This window comes from Ambystoma mexicanum, chromosome 4p, assembly GCF_040938575.1.
Source record: "Ambystoma mexicanum isolate Mex_15411 chromosome 4p, UKY_AmexF1_1, whole genome shotgun sequence".
Classification (NCBI taxonomy): domain Eukaryota; kingdom Metazoa; phylum Chordata; class Amphibia; order Caudata; family Ambystomatidae; genus Ambystoma; species Ambystoma mexicanum.
This window is the reverse complement of record NC_090927.1, coordinates 1063473640-1063489699: the sequence shown is the minus strand read 5'-3', so window position 1 is coordinate 1063489699 and position 16060 is coordinate 1063473640. Positions and strand designations below refer to the sequence as shown.

The following is a 16060-nucleotide window of genomic DNA, read 5'->3' as shown; positions in this document are numbered from 1 at the left end:
GATGTACGTGTGTATTGGTCCCCAAGTACATTTTGTGTTTTCGATATTATTATACATACGAATAAAAGTTCTATGTTTCAGGGAGTCGATGGAGCGTCAGTGCGTGATGGATGTGCTTATCATGAAAATATAGTCGTTGCAGCGCAAGAGGAAGTGGAGACATGCACACACGGGTCGGAGCAACAGCGTCCTGATGTTGAAGTTCGAGGCAAGAAAGTTTCAAAGAAAAGAAAGCAAAAGAAGGTTAGTGTCCTGGTCACTATATTATGTTGTTTTTCACTGTTAATAGTTCAATACTGTAAGTTGTGTTTAAACTGAACATCCCTTTTCCAATCTGTCCTCTAGTTGCGAGTGGGTGTACGAACTAGATCTACACAGACAGTGAAGCGAACGAGAGATGTTGCTTGTCAAACCTTTTGGCAGGGACTTGAGACTGGAGATGCATCGTGCCAATGGGAAGAATATGAAGTGATTGACAACGGAGCTATACCACCACCAGCCATTGATAGTGAATGTCCTCCTGGTAGTTCGGATGCAGTCGGAGATCAATTCACAGAATCCACACCCGCAAAAACTAAGACCGCGAGAAAGTTGAAGAAATTGTTTTATTCACCCATCGCCGGAGAAGGAACAGATGTTGCAATGGAAGAGAATGAAGTGGACGACAATGAAACACCATCAATATCACTGAACATAGCGGAAGACGATATCAGAGATTCTACCTTTCATGTGAGTGACATGTCCTCAACGTTACAGGCCGAACCAGCTGGGATGCAGAGTGACAGTATAAGGAAAGAGGCCAAATTCATTGTATTCGATAGTTGTTTGATTGATATTATTATTCGGATGAAATGTGGGCATTCGGTTGGTGGGGAAGTATGTGGGGAGCCATTGATTAATGTGACTCGTGCAATTCGAGGCACTAACCTTAATACATGCCACCTGTACAAAATATCATCCTTTCTCATGGTCTGCACAACCCATGCTGGGGCAACTGCCAGCAGGCAATCTACTTTGTGCAGCGGCTGCACTTTTTAGTGGTTCAAGTTTTAAAAAGTTAGTCTTTCTTTCAGTTTGTGGGAATCCATTTCATTGCGAAAACTCAGTTCTACAAATACCAAACCGATTATCTATTTCCAGCCATTAGCGAAGCTTGGAGAATGGAAAAAATGTCTATTGATAGTACATTCGCGGGCAAACGGTTCAGGCTAGCCGGTGATGGACAGTGCGACAGCCCAGGATCTTCAGCCAAGTACTGCACCTACCACTTTCAGGACATGGAAAGTAAGAAGATTGTGAGTTCGGTGGTCGTGTAGGTGTCACAAAGTACATCCTCAGTGGCCATGGAGAAAGTTGGCTTTGTAGCATCATTGCAAGAACTACAATCGCGGGGAATGGTGATCGACCTGATAGCCACGGACAGACACGTTTCAATTGCCAAGACAATGAGAGAAGAGTACACAAATATAAATCACCAATTTGTCGTTTGGCATCTTGCAAAAACAATCAATAAAAAAATGTCGGCTGCAGGTAAAAAAAAGATATGCAAGGTATTTCACAGTGGTCCAAGTCAATCAGCAACTATCTTTGGTGGAGCTCAAAAACATGTGGAGGGTCGTTGGAAATTCTACTGGAAAAATGGCGGTCAGTAATGCTACACTGTACCAACGTTCACCGTTGGAACACAAACCAACATTTCCACAATTGTGAACATGGCCATTTGTCCACAGAGGAGGCATGGAAGAAGAAGTGGTTGATTCCTTCATCACCCACTCACAAAGCCATTGAAAAGATTGTATTTGATAAAACTATAACAAGAGATTTGAGGGGACTCACGGAATTCTGCCACACAGGAGATTTGGAGGTGTTCCACAATATGTGCCTAAAGTACAGGCCAAAACGATTGCATTTTGGCATGGAGGGCATGATAAATCGGACTCTTTTAGCGGTCTTGGCACATAACCATAATGTTGGCCGTCAACAAAGTAGGACGACCGGAACTTTAGGGACGCTTCGCTATAATAAGGCCTTCACTAAAAGAAGTAAACAATGGATTATCAAACAAGTGTTTGAGGATATGCAATATGACTTTATTGAGAGACTTATTGTTGATGTCCTAGATAGGCACATACATGGAGTTGTGAACGAACCTGTGCAGGGGACAACTGCATTGCCACCCAACATTGCCTCTGCTCCATGTCCACCTAAAGAAGAGCTCATTGAGAAATGCACATCACGGTTTAAATGATTGTAATTTGATTGTCTGTTCTCTCGAGTCTCCTCATGTCGCAGGCCCATTGAATATGTGTATCTATGTAATGTGTAAATAAAAGTGATTGCTCAGTGTACATGCAATGTGTCTATCCAACCTTGTTCATTTGCGCATTAAATTAAACCAAACAGTAATATAAATCATTTTTCAAAAAATATAGAATGTCTCCGTATTTATGGTTCTCTGGGGCTGCAAAGCACGCAGACAAAATGCAAAGATGGAGTGTAAATTTCAAGTCCTGTGAGATGGCCTTACACTGAATGTAGCTAACTAGGAATGTGTGCTTGTTCAAAGTGAAGGTCAGCTGCTTTGATTTTTTGCTCGGGTGCCGGAATGGCCCACGACTCAGTATAAGGTTCTATTGTTATTTGACCTTGACAGGCCGGGACCATCCTGAAAGACTTCTTTTTGGGGGTGTGGTGCAATAACGTAAGAAACGATAATGAATAAAATTTCAGAAACGAAAGCCATTTAATGTTCGTTCATTGGAAGAAATAACGTCGGCATAGAAGGAGTGGTATTTCGGGGCTGCCCTACGCACAGACACAATGGAAAATGCAAATATAATGTAAGTAACTCTTTAGATGAGTTTATACCGCAATTTAATTACTATAGAGTAGCTTTAAAGACGGGTTAAGTTGTACTTGTTCGTTCTATGTGGCATATTGTTTTGTACCGCGCACTATCTTGAGGAGAACCATCTCCTTTTACGGAAGCACCTCAAAACCTTCCTCTTTGCTTCTGCTTTCTCTCTCGCTCTCCCCTGCTACAACTGGTCCACTGTCTGCGACCTCGGTCCTGGGCCCTTCCACTCTCCACCTGCACTGCCTCCCTGTCAACCCCTGCACTGGGGGACTGTCTCAGTATCCTACAGCCCCCCCTTGACGTATAATACCCAGTTGCACTGTCCTAGCTATGAAATAATTTCCCGACCTAATATATAAAATGAATAATTTTAATAAAGATCTGATGGTGAGACTAATTTCATTTTTTATGTTTTTCAAACAGGTACATCATTCATTATTGTATGTGTCACGAGTACCAGACACCGGCGGATGGCTTTTATAACCGCCAGTTGCTTCTCCGCGTGAACAACGTTACCACCCTGACCATTTTATGGGACGATCGCCAAGTACAAGTATGCCCTTACGCGGTACTAACGGCTAGATGCAACATACAGACCGTTGTGGTGGCCTAGTGCCTCGTTGTTGGAACAGCCATGCGATTATCAGTGCGACCGAAGAGCTTATTTTATCGTAAACCAACACCCTGTGTACTGCACACGAACATCGCTTGCCTCAAGACGAACTATTTTGGATCGAGAGCAAATAAAAATGCAAATCGCAGAATATTCTCTAAACATTTGATGTCCAATAAATGTACTTTGCCAAATGGACAATCTTGCCGTTTGCTTTTAAACCACAGTTTCATATTCCGAATTGTGGCGCTGTATTGTGAGATGATCTAAGACCCTGTGTACAGCAAAGGAACATCGCGTGCCTCAAAACGAACTTTTTGGAACGTGAGCAAATAAAAATGCAAATCGCAGAATATTCTCTAAACATTTGATGTCAAATAAATGTACTTTACCAAATTTACAATCTTGCGGTTTGATTTAAAAGTACAGTTTCACATTCCCAATTGTGGCGCGCTGTGTTGTGAGCTGATCTGTGTTGGTTTCCGGGTTCTGTGTGTAGTCGCGTAGAAGACGCCTGGGCGCGTTTGCCTACGCAGCACAGTCACATCACGGATAGAGGCGGGGAATATGAATGTTTTGATAAAGTCTATTTCAGGGGCGGGGGATTTGATTTAGTGCCGCAAAAGCAGGTGAGCCAGGGCGATGGGGGGAAATGATAGGATTATCAGAAAATGGCGGCTGATTTCGAGTGCGTTAATGGACGAAAAGTCGGGTAAGGTCCATAGGAAAGTTTTCTACGATCTACCGAGTTATGCTTAAAAACACATGGCCGAACCGTAGGGACAATAAAAAAAAAGTCCCGGAACTATCCTTTAAATAATAATTAAAAAGGCCACACTGTCCCTAATCTATGGGTTTCCTTGACTAAAACAACTAAGTAAAGTCTGCCCTCTGTCCAACAACTAATCTATACTGACCCGACCACTTAATAAAAGTCCAGGCGAATAACCCCCTTCTCCTGTAAAGGCTTCCTCATCCTTAATATAGAATCTTGAGATATTTGTTGCATCAAGTCATTTAGTTCTTTTAGGGGGCTTTTCCAACTCCCTGGTTTCCCCTATTCCTGGTTTCTTAATTTTCTCGCTTTTCTGTCCAGTTTCTTTGGGTTTCCTGCAATTCACTTCACACAAATGCCCTTAAAAGTCTCTTCCTTGGATACTACACTTATCTTCTCAGAAATATGATCACCCTTCTTATTACATTTCTCAATACTCTTCCTCTCATCAAGATGAGTAAAATACTTGGGATAATGATTCACAGTTTCTTGTTCACTTATTCTCTCACTGGGACGAGTTGGTTGAATCCAGTAATGATTTCCAGGTTCTTGTTCACTTGTTTTATTACTGGGACAAGTAGGATAAGCCCAGTAGTAATTATCACTCGAAGTACTACTGGGACGATTATTGAGTTATGTTCTTTCTGATTAATTAAGTGAATATACAGACGCCGCTTGTAGCTTTTATCCCTCTCACTGGACCAGTATGTTGCCCTAATCATTATGTTGATTCCACTTCTGGTTTTGATTACCAATGTGCCATATATTACATTTGTTTGATTCCCCGCTCTGCCTGTTACATACCTTCTACTGGGGCTATGTCACCGGGTCCGTACGTTCCTCCTTGTATGCACACCTCTTTGTCAGGATGTCTGTCTCTCTGATGCTGGCGACTTTACACACCTTTGCATGTGCTTTCGGGCTAGTGGTGTATCGGCCTGCCCTGGGCCATCTTCTCTAGCCCCAGCTCAGCCAGCACCTCCTCCCAATGAACCCCTCCTGGGTCTCTGTTTCAGCTCACAAGCAGTATTGGCTCCAGTTGCCCTTTCCTCTTCCTCCCCAGCTCCTCCACTGCTTATTCTATGTGCGCTCCTACTGGGACTTGACTTCAGCTCACAGGCTCTTAGTAGCCTGCTCGCTAGGCAGGGCATCTCGTGCCCCTGTCCTCTGCTGCTCTCCCCATCACCGGGAAGCAGCATTTTCCTCTGTTCACTAGTATCTGACCGCCAGCTGGTTTGAAACTCTCTGGAAGCTCTTTCTCTCTGGTTCCTTCCATTTTTCTTTACCCTGGTCTGGTGCTTCCCCGGCAGCTTGTGGAAGTCCTTTCTCTTTGTTTCCTTCACGTTCATTATAACTCCCTTGTGTTTCTTCATCTCAGTACCAACTACGCATGGTTCTTCACAGAGAGTATCACAATAACAAATGTATAGAAATTCTTCTTGTATTCTCTCAGGATGGTTGTTGTAGGGTTGCTAAATGGTTTGGGAAGGGAATTTGTCATCCGAATGGGAGTTCTTGTCCCAAGGAGTGGTGGGGACGAATCTCTTCTCCCGGTGAGGTCCTGCTTGCATCTACCCCTAGGTAGGGTATCACATAGCATGCTCACCTCCCTAGAGAAGTGACTGAATCCTGTGATTCGTCACACCACCAATTGACTGTCCATGGCCATGCTAATCCCTATGACCATTTCCACACAGTTCCTGCCTCTCCCAAAACACCTCCTCATGGGAACTCTTTGTGCTCGATTTAAACTTGAAGTGCCTGCCTGTGTTTTTCCAAAGCAGTCTTAAAGTTAATGACCGAATTGTGGCTGTAAATCCACTACTGGTGTCATAAAAATGTCATAACCAGCTCTGCCATCAGCCACTCAATTTATAAGTGCTATGTGTGTCCTGTGTGAAGTCTTGTTAAAAACTAGCATTGGCAAAGTCAACAGTGCTTGTGTACACGTTTTAGCATATGCTAGGCACAGCTGTTAAATGCCCAGGGGCTTACACTATTTTGCACCTGCTACCATTAATGTCCAGTTAATAGCACTGTGGCAGTGCCTGGCAAGTGCTTTTCCTCTGCCTACACAAAAGCCCAAATTGTTGGTATAGCCAATGCTTGTTTGGTATACTTCTCTCTCGATCAAGGCCCATACAAGTCGTCTGTGCGATAGAGAGAAAAACTAGAACGGAGGTAACGGGCGCAGTGCATGCTATTTTTACCAGTGTCAACGTGCATCCAAGCGTGGGGATGTTTCTTTCCAAAGAATGGGGCACATTCTGTCCAGGAAGCCTGGCTTTCAACTGAAGTTCTGTGAAGAATATCGGACCACAGTCTCTCTCCAATAAAGGCTTTTACCTGATCCAAAAGAAACCTGCATGCTGGTCCCAGTAGATTGTATGCTTTGCCAGCCCTCCTATTCACATGTAGAGGTCCCCAGACGGGATCGCAAGTCTAAGGTAGTGTTGTATTCCAATCTTATCTGCAGGAACACAACTCCCATCTGACAGTCTGCTTAATTTGTAATCTTTCTCGATCATGTGCTTGTTCTGCTCAGTTTAATGGAAGGTCAATGGGCAGTCCTAGCAAGATGCGAGACCTGGCTTCCTACCTAGAGTAACACTGGAGATCCCAGACTAAACTCCTGTCACTGGTTAATGCAGTCAACCTTGCAAACCCCAAGTCATCAGGATTCAGGAGAAACCAAGACAATATTCAGTACATTGCACCTCCTGAGGCTAATTTTTATAAAATTGTTAGATCCACTGCAATGATATCTGGACTAGAAAAACAGTGCTAAGTATTTAATCGATTTTGCACCAAGAAAGGATTGGAGATCAAACTCAATCCAAAGTTATGGTCTTCCATCCTGCGAGGACCAAGTTACCCCTATATTAGTATTTTCAATTGAGTATTTATATATTAGATTTGATGGTAAGTGCACTTGGTCAAAGCAAATTACCAAAGTTGAACATATTCTTGGCAGAACGTGCAATGCGATTGTAATCTAAGAAAATCAAAATCCCAATGAGGCTTTGCGCCCTTCACTTGAAGTCTACAAATCTCTAATGTTAGTAAATAAATAATGGAAAATTCTTTCCTAAGAAAACTCTTAAACCTGCCCAAGGGAACACATAACCCAGTTAAGCTGGAAGTCAGTTGCCATGGGATTTTGTTTGACATGCGGCTAAAACCAGTGTTATACTGGGCCCGACTCTGGTCCTCACTGCTACTAACCAAATTTAAGGAAGCTCTAATTGATGTTCAATCACAAGACTGAGGATCCATGATTCCCTGGGTGAGACATTTAAGAACAATGCTTTAAACATTGAATCTTGCTGACCTGTTGAACAACTCTGTGCCGACACCTAGTGCAATGAAAACCACAATCAAATCTCTACATTTGCACGTTTGTGAATATCTAATCAGGTAGTGACACCTATTGGACTTGCTCATTCAAATTGTTCCATCAAGAATGAGTTTGGCTATAAAAGATACCTTGACTTGATTGAACCACAAAATGCAAGGGTAGATCTATGCTGTGTATCTTATCGCTGGGTTGTGTGAAACCGATTTGAATCTCAATGAATTATGATCATTGTTTATATTGTGTTAATGTTGCAGAGACGTTCCAACACTTTGTTTTTCTCCTCATGTACAAAGATCTGAAAAGTCAATGCTTAAAACTGATCTTAAGGGATAGTGGTGTTGGGACCCTTGAAGAAGCCATGTTTGTGTGCAAATCGGCTTCTGTTACGATCATATTTTTAGCTGTAGCTACTTTATCACACCGAGCATGGCTCAAAAGAAATACTTGTCACTAATGATTACTAATTCATTCATGATTTTTTTTTTTTTGTGATTGACCGATTTACTGTGCAGATATTTGTATAGTCTCTGCATGATTTGTGATAAGTGCTTATTTATGGTAAGTGCTTGTTTATTTTATGTAAAATGATTGTATTTGTTATTTATGTACTTGTTTTTTTTGACGATTATGTCCCAATAAAGCTATGATGATGAGGATCTATTTGAATCCCAGGCCCAATTGTCAACAAGTTGATTTCACACGGACACGGTTCATTCAAGGTTATCTTCATTGCTGCTCAGTGGTTAGTGGCCCACCCCAAGCATTCTCTCTGCAACCTTATTTTCACAACAGGTGTCTAGTTCAGGAGGGGTGCCCAGGACAATACATTTTGTCTAGATTTGGGTACATGTGGTCCACCTTCCTCCCATTGGCTATGCTTAGTTATCTCCTATAGGTGAGCAGGAAAGGGGTACTTATGCACCTCCTCACTCCATGTATGCATTGTAATCACCCATAAGTAAGGAGCGAATGGAACGGGAAGTAGAAGTTAGTACACATTGCTCACCCTAGTAACTTTTCCCTCTAATAAGTGTAACTATAGTGCTTATTATATCTGACTTGATGGGTAGAAAAGGAGTGATGTGCGAATCCGAAGGATATGGGGGCCGAGGGGGTGGGTAAGGGGTGACATGAGGCAGTGTGCTGGATTTTTCATAACCTTGGCTTCGGAATGTTTTTGAATGCTTTTGCTGCACGCTGGTTCCATCGCTGAGTACATTGTATGCCCCTTAAATATGAGGGGAAAGGGATTATGTAATTTGAACAAATTATACTGTACTTCTTAACCCACTGATGGAATATTAAATTGAAAAAATAGTGGTTGTAATTTGCTATGATTTATTAACAAAACACGCCTTATTCAAGCTTCCTTTGCGAAAGACGAATCGTGTGTATTAGATTCTATTTTAGTAGCCATAAGAAAAATGCTTGCAAGTTATTTGGTAGATTTACGTAAATGTGCTGAATACAGTGCTTGCTTACATTTTAACTATTTTAAGGTGCTTGTACTTTCTCCATGTCATAGGATTCATGTGCACTCACCATAAACTGTCGTGCTGAAACCATTAAGTAGACTAGACTTCACGTATGTGGTTTTCTTATGAGTTTGGTATGCCTCCTTGGTTCTCCGTTTACAATCAAGGAATCGCTAACCATGCTTCACTGACTTAGAAAAGATGTATGGAAGCTAAAACATGTCTGTCCATTTTAAAAGATTTCTGAAGGAAGCAGCAAAAGCAGCAACGTTGTGAGAGAATCTAAGAGCAAAAGCAGCAGCCACTCTTCAGTGAGCGAAGCAAAGCCAGAGCCTAATCAGAACAACAACCTATCGCAAGCCAGTCTGAGAAGTGATCTGGGTCTAGACGGAGAGGACAACGAGGGAGACTCGTTCTTTGATGATCCCATACCCGAACCAGATAAAAGCTATGGATGGTATGTTTGACCATTTGAGTTTACATAGGTCAGATTTTCCCTGTGTCGGGGATCAGTGATTGCAGTTATCAATCATAAAGGGGCTTGTAATTCTAAATGTTATATTTGACATGAATCAAGGATGTCGGCCCTTTCATGCATTCAGTATAACGCCATCCTCGACTCCTGTCGGCTAAAGTAACACTCGGCACTCTTTATTTAATTTCATTTTTTTTGGTTCCATTAAGGAATTCATTTGGGGAACTTAGCTCATTAAACACCAACCCCTTTTTTTATTTTCAAATATTTTGGGGACTCTTTTCCCCCAATGTTTGCATTAAGAGACATTCATTGTTAAATGTGCAATTATTTTTATGTCCATTTTAGGTGTACTTTTCCGGTTATTGATCTTTGAGGCTGGCCTTTTTTTAAACTTTGTTTTTATCTTCTCCAAAACATGTATTCTTTCTTTAGACTGGTTGTACCCATGAGGTTGTTTTGCTCTGTGCTGAACTGGTACTCCTACAATACTTTACGCTGTACTTTTGCAAACTCTTAAGGTTTTTAGAAGTACCTGTGAAATTAAACACTTGGGTATCCCCCTTTAATATGTCAATTTTTATGTAAAATGCATTAACATTTGACAAAGCATACAGAAAATGTCGCTCTTGTCAAACATGCATTCCAAATATGACAGTGGTCTACAATCATTTTTATGACACCACTTACCACATTGACAGCATCACACAGTGTATCACTGTGCCTTGTTCTGACTTCATTCTACAGGGTTGAGATCAGAAACTCACAACATTTATAGAATATAATCATTGATGACCAAGCGCCATGAGTGAGGATGTATAGAGTTGTTTTGCTAGCGAAATGCATTAATTATTGACAAAACCAGATTTATTTTGGAGATTTGGAAAACTATTTTGGATTGGCTAAATATTTCATAAGGTGACAAACGTGTGATTAGAGACCATTCCTATTATGTGCTGGCTGATTGTTACCCCTCCATTAATAAGCATATCCTCATATACATAGGTTTTGACCCATTTTGCAATGACTTCGCTTCTGTTGCATAACCTGGAGGATGGGAGCATTTTTCTCCTCAAACCTGATTTCTGGCTCAAAGCAAGTTAAAATGATCTAGATATGGGTTATCCAGCAAAACTGTGAAGTAACAAAGGCCCTCAGATTCTAATCACAGAGCTAGAGAACACATGAGTTTGAAATGATGCAACCAACATTACTAGGTCTTCTATGGTGAGGACTAGCTTGAGATGAAGGTGAAATAAAATAAATGTCTGAAAGGCGGAACCATATCATTTTTTGAGAATGCAACTATTTAATTGGATATACCTCTGACCACTTATAGAACTTTGGCAAGCGTCAAAAGAGCTTGTCCTTGCTGCATGGTCCCAGAGGGAATTACTCAGTCTAATATTGCTGTGACCCTTGCAGATAAAATGTCTAATAAATTTCCATTTTGTGCATGCTTTGTCATGAATCGAGGGTATTTGTCACTTCTTGCCATGGGGCTAGGGTGGTGAGCCCGCTCTGCAAGACCCTCCCTGGGGATCTCACTGGGAGAAACTCCCCAACTCCCCCGCTTAAGGGACAAGGACTCCCACACCTTTGAGGAACTCCCTAGAACATACACTATGTTAGCATATATGGGACTATCTGATATGAAGAACATTATATGATCCTGAGACTTTGCTGAAGACAAACATATACCCCATTATGACCAAAGAGGAGCATCTGTCTCTTTAAGAAGAGACGTACATTTAATGAGAGGAAGCTGAATGAGGAGAGCATGGCAAAGAGAGGCGATGCACCGAGGCAGAGAGAAGAGCGTAAGCAGGGGATGCCCTCGGAGGTGAAGCTGGGTCGACTCGCAGAGCCTGCGACTTTCGGAAAAGTCCTAAGCATCAGAGGGAAACGCTGGAGCACCGGCATTTCAGAGTAGAAGGGACCAGAGTAGAAAGGGGTCCTTCCTTATACTGCTTGTGGCATGACCACTACGACTTTGTGGTGGGCCGTGCCCCGTCGAACAACACTGAAGCCATCCATCTTGGGATTGTCCACAAGACGCCCTATGACCTGCATCCAGACCTGTGCACAACCTGTTCACAATGATAGAGAGGACCAAAGGGTGGGACACCAACAAGGAGAAGCCTGGAGCAGAGGGAGAGAACCTGAGAGTGCCGAGCACAATAGCGTTCTCTTGCAGATACAGGGGCAACTGGGTGAACGGGAGAACCGGGAGGCTACCAGGGCATCATTATGGAGCACAAGCAACTTGTCCCAGTGAAATTGATGAGATACTAAATATGAAGCCATTTTAGTGAACTGTGAAAAAGAGAAATATGTGGTAAATCTCCCCCCGTGATCGGGATCTCCCTTGTTCGGCCGCAGGACTCTTCCTGTGGGTGGTTCGGGTCTTGAATAGGCTCGCCCGAGCCTCATCAGGTTGCAGAGCGCGTTCAGAGTTCCGGGAAGTTCGTGGTTCCAGGGTGTCCAGGATTAGCGATAAACAAGCAATGTAGGGGGGGAAGTCCAGGAACAGGAAAAAAGGCAAGGAAGGAAGAAGAGGATCACGGAAGCAAATGTAGAGAGCAAACACATGTCGGGTCACTATCGAAGATAGCGTTGAGACGTGCGGACCCGCAAGGGCGTGACCAATTTATAGTACGTGCTACGATGTGAAAGCTAGTGCGTAGCACGGAGCTTGGTATGGCCATGTTGGGAGGAACAAGGAGTACAAGCCCTTCGTGACAATAACCATGAGGTCTAGAAGGGGCAATTTCGCCGGGTCATGACAGCATGCCCCCTCCGAAGACTGGTTCCTCCAGGCTTGCCTGGGTGAATAAGATGGAATCTTCTGAGCAAACGAGGGGTCTTTAAATTAGAAACTGGTTCCCATGTTCTCTCGCTAGGGGGGTAGCCTTTCCACTCGACCAGATATTGTAATCGACCCCTTCTATACCTGGAATCACATACCCTTGACACCTCATATTCCAACTGGTCGTCCACAACGACAGGTGTGGGTTTGAAGGGTTTTCGAGTAGAACTAACGTAGGGTTTCAACAGGGAAGTATGGAAGACTGGATGTATCTTCTTCCAGGAATCCGGGAGCTTAAGTCGGAAGGAGACAGGATTGATGATCTCCTTTATAGAAAATGGACCATAATAGTGAGGAGCCAATTTGTTTGGTCGTAGATGTCGAGGTAACAGTTTCGAGGCTAGCCAGACTTGATCGCCAACTGAATAGGAAGGTGATGGTCTTCTCTTAGAGTCCGCATATCTTTTGGTTCGAGTCTGGGCCTGTTCTAACCGATCCTTGGCCTCTTTTTGTAAGTCGATCAGCGTCTGAATCCAAGAGTCAAGGGTAGGTACCTGAGTAGATTCTGGAAGAACTGATGGTAAAACAGACGGATGATAACCTTGACTGCAATAGAAAGGGCTGATCTTGAGAGCTTAATGATCTGAGTTATTGTAGGAGAATTCGGCTAAAGGTATAAGGAGAGACCAATCGTCTTGAACCTTGGTGGCAAAACAACAAAGATATTGTTCCAGGGTTTGATTTACTCGTTCTGTTGCCCCATTGGTTTGTGGATGATAGCCTGAAGAAAGGGCACGTTGGATTCCTAGAACACGACGGATGTTTCCAGAATTGTGAAATATATGGAGGTCCCCGATCCGATATAATCTTGGAAGGGAGGCCATGAAGACGAAAAATATGTTCCAGGAAAATTCCAGCAAGTTCTGAGGAAGATGGTAGTTTATACAATGGTGTAAAATGAGCTAGATGCGTGAACAAGTCAATGGTTACCATGATGGTTGTATATCCTCGGGAAGGTGGTAATTCAACAATGAAATCAGTGGCAATAACTTCCCAGGGTCTGGTTGGCAACGTAGGAATCGTATTTGTTCTGACTACAAATTGCACAGGTCTTGATGTATTGAACTACACTGGACTTCATCCCTGGCCATCAGAACTGTCTTTGTATAAGACGGAAGGTGTTGGTTACCCCTTGATGGCCGGAGTGAAGAGTATCATGGCATAGATTCATTACCTTCTGTTGAAGTTCTTTTGTCGGAATGACCACTGAATTGTTCTTCAATAAATATCCTTCCTTGATTGTCAAACGCCAGGGATTTTTCTCGGATACATCCTTCCAAAGTTCAGATGATTGAGTCTGTACTCTGATTTCTTCCAGGAGATTGGTCGCTTGAGCTACAAAGATTGTAGGTGGAAACATTTTAGGATAGATCTTATCCTCCAAGGGAACGTAGTCGGGACGCCGAGAAAGTGCATCGGCAATCATGTTTTGCGGTCCAGGAACATGTGAGATTTGAAATTGATATTGAGCAAAGAAGTAGGCCCATCGAGTTTGTCTACTGTTCCTGCACTCCATGGATTGTAGGACCTGAAGATTTCGATGATCAGTACGGACTTGAACTGGATATTTAGCACCCAGGAGTAGATGTCTCCATTCAGTGAAGGCATGACGAATGGCCAATAACTCCTTCTCCAGAACTGAGTAGTGAGTCTCACTGGTAGTCAGGGTCCGTGAAAGGTAAGCAATTGGATGTTCCAACTTATCATCGGATTCCTGTTTTAAAACTGCTCCTATGGCGTAATTGGAGGCATCTGTTTCCACTAGAAAAGGGCGATTTATGTCCGGTTGGGCCAGGATAGGGGCCTGAGTGAATTGTTCTTTCAAGCGTTGGAATGCCTTTTCTTGTGGTATAAACCAGTTGAATAGAACGTCTTTCTTCAGGAGATTAACAATGGGTTGAACAATCTCAGAAAAGGTGGGAATGAATTTCCGGTAGAAATTGGCAAGCCCCAGGAAGGACTGTATTTGCTTTACAGATGTTGGGGCGGGCCAAGCCAGTAGGACCTTCACCTTTGAAGGATCCATACTAATTCCTTCTGAACTAAGGACAAACCCCAGATAGTGAACTGATGTAGCATGAAACAAACATTTCTCTGGTTTGGCTAAGAGTTGATTTTCACGGAGACGTTGAAGTACTGCCTTTACATGTTGTTCATGTTTCAAGGAATCCTTTGAGAAGATCAATATGTCATCCAGGTAGACGATAACATTGAGAAATACCATGTCAGAGAACACCCTATCCATAAAACGCTGGAAGACTGCGGGAGCATTAGTCAGACCAAAGGGCATGACTAGGTATTCAGAGTGACCAAAGGGTGTTCTAAACGCTGTTTTCCATTCGTCTCTTTCCCGGATACGGATCAAATGGTAAGCACCTCGGAGATCCAGTTTCGTGAATATCACTGCACCTCTCACAGCTTCAAGGATATCCGAGATCAGGGGTAGAGGGTATCTGTCTTTCAGGGTGTGTTGATTTAGGCCCCGATAGTCCAGGCAAGGTCTGAGCTCTTTGGTATCCTTTTTAGGAACGAAGAACAATGAAGCACCAGCTGGTGATTTTGATGGTCTTATGGTGCCATTCTCATGATTAGTGTCTAGGTATTCCCGGAGGGCACTTTTTTTCTGGTTCTGAAAGGATAAACATCCTGCCAAAGGGAATCACTGCTGAGGGTTCAGTATCTATGGCACAGTCTTCGGGTCTATGTGGAGGTAAGGCTTGAACGATGGCAGTAGAGAATACATCAGCATACCCTTGATAGATCTCTGGAACTTGTACAATATTGGAAATCATGAGTGGTGTCTCTGGACACCTTGGTGGACTTTTAGGGGCTGTGAATGAGGTATCCAGGTTTAAACAATGGTTCATACAGAACTCCGAGCCCAGGAATAAGGATCCGGCCGTCCAGTTGATATATGGATTGTGCCTTTGTAACCAGGGCATGCCCAAAACCAAGGGGTAATGGGCTGATTTTATAATGTCAAACACAATTCTTTCTTGATGATGATTTATGGAAAGATGGATCTCCCTTGTTTGCAGACTTATGGGTCCTGAGGAAAAAGGTCTTCCATCAATCGCTTCCACTGGCTGTGAAAAACTTCTTGCTTCATACGGAATGTTATGACTTCTGACCCAATCTTGATCAATGAAGACTCCCATTTCTCCGCAATCCACCAAGGCCAGTATGGGGTAGACCTTGTCTTTGGATGGCGATAAAAAGGCCTGTAATATCACCAATTTGTTTTGTCCAGGAGAGTTCAAGGATGGAATTGATGTGGAGCAAACATCGCTCTCTCGTAACCTTGCTCCATTTAAGATCGGGAGCTGGCGTTTCCCGAGCGTCGGGGAGGAACCAGAGGACATACCTTAACTAGATGTTTATCCGAGGCACAATACATGCATAATCCTGTGTGTATTCTTCTTAACCTTTCCTGCAGGGAAATTGGTCCACGAAAGGCTCCAAGTTGCATGGGTTCAGAATCAGTGCTCGGACTCTTGGCAGATTCTGTCCTTGTAGTATTCTCTAGGGAGTATCTTTGAATTGATACTTTATTCTTTTTCTTTTCGGCCTTTCTTTCTTGTATTCTAAAGTCTATTTGCATAGACAAGTCCAGGAGGGCCTGGAATGAACTAGGACGT

At 43.0% G+C, this 16060-nt stretch overlaps 1 protein-coding gene across 8 annotated transcripts in view; it reads left to right on the top strand.

The window, feature by feature from the left end:
* CEP43 (centrosomal protein 43) overlaps positions 1-16060 on the top strand; it is an 816584-nt gene that overhangs the window by 512209 nt on the left and 288315 nt on the right. For all 8 annotated transcript variants that reach the window (XM_069606648.1, XM_069606650.1, XM_069606649.1 and 5 more), the window contains one exon: positions 9318-9535. In XM_069606648.1, the coding sequence (XP_069462749.1) occupies positions 9318-9535 (218 nt within the window). The remainder of the gene's footprint in view (positions 1-9317; positions 9536-16060) is intronic.